The 6,000-nt window shown below is 40.3% G+C and overlaps 2 protein-coding genes across 2 annotated transcripts in view; both read right to left on the bottom strand.

Moving 5' to 3' along the window:
- Positions 1-2,683, bottom strand: part of LOC136854527 (protein stum homolog) — a 25,598-nt gene extending 22,915 nt beyond the window's left edge. Inside the window, exon 1 of the mRNA XM_067130865.1 lies at positions 2,008-2,683. Within this exon, the coding sequence (XP_066986966.1) occupies positions 2,008-2,136 (129 nt within the window). The 5' untranslated portion in view covers positions 2,137-2,683. The remainder of the gene's footprint in view (positions 1-2,007) is intronic.
- Positions 2,684-3,344: 661 nt separating this feature from the next.
- On the bottom strand, positions 3,345-4,603 carry LOC136854344 (MAP7 domain-containing protein 3-like). Its single transcript, XM_067130643.1, has 3 exons — positions 4,443-4,603; positions 3,483-4,078; positions 3,345-3,349 (listed from the first exon to the last, which is right to left on the bottom strand). The coding sequence occupies exons 1-3, from the start codon at positions 4,601-4,603 to the stop codon at positions 3,345-3,347; spliced, it is 762 nt and encodes a 253-aa protein (XP_066986744.1).
- Positions 4,604-6,000: the final 1,397 nt, after the last annotated feature.

The following is a 6,000-nucleotide window of genomic DNA, read 5'->3' as shown; positions in this document are numbered from 1 at the left end:
ACTTCTGCTTTGGAAGAACTCGTATGTGTGTAAGTTAGAGACAGTTTCTCCCCCCCCCCTCTCTCTCTCTCTCTCTCTCTCTCTCTCTCTCTCTCTCTCTCTCTCTCTCTCTCTCTCTCTCTCTCTCTATAAAGAAGTAAGCTTTCCCTGTAACTGCCTTCGTCACTATAAATATCTAGTTTCTTCTTCTCTCTCTCTCTCTCTCTCTCTCTCTCTCTCTCAAGTTATTAAGAATTCTTTTAGCGCTCTTCGTTAGTGCAGATATCTAGTTCCTTCTCTCTCTCTCTCTCTCTCTCTCTCTCAAGAAGTTATTAAGAATTCTTTCTCTCGTTAGTGCTCTAGTTCCTCTCTCTCTCTCTCTCTCTCTCTCTCTCTAGAGAGAGAGAGAGAGAGAAGAGAGAGAGAGAACTGAGAGAGAGAAGTGTCCTCTCTTTCCTCAACTCTCTTCTCTCTCTCTCTCTCTCTCTCTCTCTCTCTCTCTCTCTCTCTCTCTCTCTCTCTGTCAGAATCAAAGGCATAAACATAGCTCTTTGTCAGTCGCAGTTAATACGGTCGTAAGACTCTGTTAAATATTGTAAACATTTGCTTTCAATGTCCATGAGTAATGAGTTTGTTCCTGTCGAAACGGACCATTCACTGAATCTCTATTAAAACAATGGAATGTAATGATTCGTAAGCTGGGTTTTGCTCTTATGATAGAATTTTCGTTATAACGATTGTATTTTGGCCATTGTAACTATGTTTTTGTCCGTAGATAGTCCTATACGTAGGAAAATAACATCTCTTAGCCTGTCCTTTACTCGTGAGCTCTTTGCAAAATAATACTCAGATAATGGACAGAGAGAGAGAGAGAGAGAGAGAGAGAGAGAGAGAGAGAGAGAGAGAGAGAGAGAGAGGGACCCGGAGCCTCGGCCTAATGATAGATGAAAAAATAGTAACGTTTTTAGACTAAGGAAAAGTTTTACCAAACTCGAACAGTAGAGAAAACTGGCGATACTTGAGTGATTAAAAAAAAATCGCCAATCTTAGCAGCATATAAATTGCGATAGTTAGGATGTGGTAAAATACTTAACCAGGAGAGAAATTAATAAATAAATAAAGAATTTTGAGTAGTAGAAACTCAACCGAATTTGAGTAGTAAAGGATATATATTCACTGAACCAGACTTGACTTATACAGTTCCAACTAACTTTTACCAGCAGGAGACAAAGAAAAAAAAATTAGCTTTGAAAATCAAAGAACACCTTATCCAAACTTGAGCGAGTAAAAAAAGCTCAACCATAAAAAAAAGCATGGCTTCTTGCAAACTCCAGTTGGTAAAGAATGCTTCACGCAAACTTTGGCAACGCGAAAAACTTATAACAGTTTACTCCCAAACTTGAGCAGTAAGGAAAATTTCAACCAAACTTGGTCACTGGGGAACGTCAACCAAACTTCAGTATTAAAGAAGTGAAATAGTCTATATAAAACGCTCACTTTTTTCTTCTAAATTTTTCATTTGACAAAGATCGGAAAATTTTAATTAAGGGAAGCAGAAAACAGATATAGGACTTTACTGAGAGAATATTTTCGAAATATCCGGTTATCACGTGCAAAACCTTGACCAGTGATCCAACATTACGTTATTAAAGCAGCCATGAGTGAAGGATCTAAAACCTTTTTTCTTATTAGAACGAAAAGATTTGTAAGTTCGAGGTGCTATTCAATACGTAAATGCATAATGTATCATAATCAAGCAAGTGAATCAGCTGTGTAAAGGAACAACGGAATTTCCATCATACAACCCAGGATACTGGGGTCAGTCCGCCCACGTATTCTTTGATTTTCGATGAATTTTTAATTCAGCAGTCTAGACGCTCATCTACATTCAAGCGATGAGAATGTATTTGGTGTATGCAGTAATATACATATGTATATGTGAAGCATGTAAACTCAGATGTTTTTATTTCATCCATAACATATAACGATCACAGCCATCGGTCTATGGCTCGTCCACACCTACTGTACCTTGTTGTTCTCTATTCTGTAGTTCGTGGCGGCCAACGAGGACCGCCTTCGCTTTTCGATACCGATTCCGGCATTGTGCAGTAACTTGGATCCCTGGTGTTTGAGTGGGGCTTGATCGCTTTCTCCCATTCTTCTGTTTGTTTAAACTTCACTAGATTTAAATTTTATGTGAGTTTGTTTTCTCTGGCGGTTTCAAACCTTCCTCGTTTGAGTTTCGTATGATTTTTCGCAATGGTGTCGTAGGCTACTTAGGCTCACGCGGTCTTCCCGTTCGATTTTATTTTATTTTTTCTTTGCTTTTCTTTTTTTTTTTTCAGGTTAGCATCATGGAGATTTATTACCTAAATCAGATAGTCTTATAGAAACACTGTGAATTCTAATTCTAAATACATGCGCTCTGAAGGATAATTTTTAATATGGCAATTGGATAATTATTTTTTCTTTTATGCTTTCACCATTCGATTCAGATTTCGTAATATTTTTCTTCTTTTACACTCTTAGCATAATCATGAACGGGAAAAGACGCAGGCCTTTGTATAAAATTAGAGTTAGTTTTCAATTCGTAATAATAAATAGTTCGAGTACGATTATGGCGCGAACTGAACTGGAAGATGGTAAGGATAAAGGAGACGTTGCTGTCAGCGCAACAAACTCCCAGACACGAATGAGCAAAGTCTTAGGTGAGACGTGGTTCGGTCGGGAGGGAGGGATTGAGGAGGGAGGAGGAGGAATTGAGGGAGGAAGTGCTGGTGGTGGCGGTGGAGGAAGAGGAAGTCGGAAAAGGTGGGGTGGGGTGGTTAGAGATAGCCACCGACCGTGCCAGTAGCGTAGGGATGGTGGACGAGGGAGGTCGAGATAGGGGTGAAAAGCAAGACGAACCACCCACGCCTTTATTTTATATTTAGCTTTTTTGTTTTTTACCTCCCGTCACTTTACTTAAACTACTGCCACCACAACAGCAACTACTAAGACAGCTGTTGCTTTTGTTGTTGTTAAAATAATACAGTATCTGTTTTTATTATTGTTTTTTTTCATATTAAAATATTTTCCTATTGTAAAACCGACCAGTAAACACTTCAGTTTTGCTTAATAAGTGAAGCATAAAGTATACACCACATATATTCCATATAATATATATATATATATATATATATATATATATATATATATATATATATATATATATATATATATATGTATATATATACTGTAATATAATGAAGAAACATGATGTAGCTTATATGGCTTATACATGATTTGGTCACTAGGAGAGAATGGAGAATGACAGGCTGGTGAAAAAGATACATGGGGTGCAAGAAGAATTGGAAAGAAGGGGCCTAAGCTGTCGAGAAATGAGAGAAAAAGAGAGAGTGCGTATACATGGCAGAGCTGGCATTGACCAAGCCAAGAGAACTTGTTGTCAAGACTGGTCTTTAGACTGGGTTTTAGACTGTCATCGAGACAGGCCTCTAGACTGGCTTTGAGACCGGTCTCTAGACTGGCTTCAAGACTGGAATCTAGACTGGCTCTGAGACCAGCCTTTAGACTGTCCTCAAGACTGGCCTTTATACTGTTTTCGAGACTGGTCTCTAGACTGGCCTCGAGACTGTCCTCGAGACCGGCCTTTAGACTGGCTTTGAGACCGGTCTCTGGACTGGCTTCAAGACTGGAATCTAGACTGGCTTTGAGACCAGCCTTTAGACTGGCGTCAAGACCAGCCTTTAGACTGTCCTCAAGACTGGGCTTTAGACTGCCCTCGAGACCAGTCTCTAGACTGGCCTCGAGACCGGCCTTTAGACTGGCCTCAAGATCAGCCTCTAGACTGGCCTCAAGACCAGCCTCTAGACTGAGCTTGGGACTGGCCTTTAGACTGGCCTTGAGGCCAGCCTCTAGACTGGCCTTGAGGCCAGCCTCTAGACTGGCCTCAAGAACAGCCTCTAGACTGGCCTCGAGACCGGCCTCTAGACTGGCCTCGACACCAGCCTTTAGACTGGTCTCTACACCGGCCTTTAGACTGGCCTTGAGACTGTCCTCTAGACTGGTCTCTAGACTGGTCTTGAGATCTCGAGGTCTGTCTCAAGACATCTCAAAATGAACTGTGAGCAGGTCTTACAATTGTTATTTATTTAATTTGGCAAGTTTGTTTTCCTCTTACTGCCAGCCTATGGAATCAAACCCCTATTTTTTTTCCTGTTTGATTTCTATGCTGTTTAGGTTAGTGTCGCCAGTGCACTTCACGTGGTGCACTGTAGGGATTACTAAAGGGTGTTTACAGTATCCCTTCGGCCCATAGCTGCATCCACTTCTTAACCTTGTACTGTACCTCCATCACCACTTTCTTTCATCAATTTTGCTGTTCAGCCACTCTAACTGTTACTTGTTTGTGTAACTGGGGAGTTCCTTCATCTCCGTTGCTTTCTGGATCTCCGTCTTGCTTTGTCTCCGTTACTTTCTGGATCTCTGCCTTGCTTTGCTGTCCAACCACTCCAACTCCCTCTTTCCAGTGTCTGAAGCTCTGAATGGCCTGTAAGTGCCCCGGTGGCAAATTCCTGAGGGGCCTGCTAGTGTTATACCAACCCCAGTTGTTTTTTGCCATGCCCCTAGGTTAGGTTAGGTTAGGAGGTTAGGTTAGGTAAGTATCTCTCCAGCACTTTGGGTGTGGGAAACATAATGAGATTATTTTCAAGAAAATCCTATGGTTAGTTTTTAAGATATGGCGTCCCGCTTTTTTCATGGAAAGGTCCCAGTACTCGGTTACATCTCGGGAAGATGCCCCCGGGTGCTTGGCTTGACAGTCTAAATTTCATGGAATAGAATCAGATTTACGAGAAATAATGAGGCAAAGCGAATGTAATTGAGGTTAAATGGGTGTTTATCTTCACAGACACCTGGAGAGGTTTTTTTTTTTTTTTTATCTTGAACGTCCTCTGATAAACGTGAATCATAGACCGATATATTGGAGTCTCCCGAACGCTCTGCGCAGCTTTAGATTTGTGATAATTGAATTAACTTTATTTCCCGTTGCTGGCTGGATTAAGTAGAGGTACCAACATTCACCTCAAACGAATGTGGTCGTGATAGCTTCTGTATAATTTAATTTTGCGCTGGTAAGATGAATTCACGATTGCTTTCCATTGACTTTCGTTTTTCTTCTTCTTCGTCTCCTCCTCCTCCTCCTCCTCCTCCTCCGCCTCCTCCTCCTCCTCCTCCTCCTCCTCCTCCTCCTCCTCCTCCTCCTCCTCCTCCTCCTCCTCCTCCTCCTCCAGCAAGGGTTGACTATAAAGAAGGAACGTGGTACCTTGTAGTAGCCTAGGCTGGAAGGAGACGGGGAAAAATATTCGAAAGTAAAAAAAATAAGAGAGTTTTCAGTCCCACAAATGATATGGTACACTTATGAATGAAGAGAAGTCGCTGTTTTAAAGTTCTTTGCTTCCATTCATAGACATATAATACGTAGGTCTTATAGTTTATAACTTTATACTCTTATTTTAATTCAAGATTATGTGCTTAAGCTCACCAATGAAAGCTTACAATATCGAAGATAATTTCAGTTTTCTTTCATAGCAGTCTTGAGTCCACGAAAAATGCCTTTAGCGACATTTTAATATAAATAGCCGTTCCAGGCAGTTCAGAGCTATTAACAGACTTAATTATATAATTGATATCAATTATTAGAATCTTATTAGAATAGTATTTTGGATTCGGTATATTACAATCATATTTTGGTTTCAGAATATATTTGATTATTTGCTTAATTGATTCGCATACTTCTGTCGTTATTTGTGGCCACTTGCTGATACTTTATTGTACGCTCCCCTGTCTTTCGTGTTCCCATATCCTATAACCTTCTTTCTTTCAGGAGGCGCAGTTATTATTACTTAATTTAGTGTTATACCCAACCCCTCTTTGATAGACATTTATCTCCTACGATAAATGTTTATCATGGTTCATAAAGAAATTTTTTATTTTATCTTTTTATTTAACTGTTTCCTT

This window comes from Macrobrachium rosenbergii, chromosome 29, assembly GCF_040412425.1.
Source record: "Macrobrachium rosenbergii isolate ZJJX-2024 chromosome 29, ASM4041242v1, whole genome shotgun sequence".
NCBI classification, from domain to species: domain Eukaryota; kingdom Metazoa; phylum Arthropoda; class Malacostraca; order Decapoda; family Palaemonidae; genus Macrobrachium; species Macrobrachium rosenbergii.
The sequence above is the reverse complement of the archived record's forward strand: the minus strand, read 5'-3'. Positions and strand labels throughout refer to the sequence as shown.

Bases quoted from the DNA above. Each gene is read 5' to 3' on its own strand.
- LOC136854344 (XM_067130643.1), bottom strand. From the start codon at position 4,603: ATGGCAAAAAACAACTGGGGTTGGTATAACACTAGCAGGCCCCTCAGG. The intron at 4,079-4,442 runs GCAAGACGGAGA...GTCTTGAGACAG, and splicing joins CAGAAAGTAACGGAGACAAA to ACCTCGAGATCTCAAGACCA.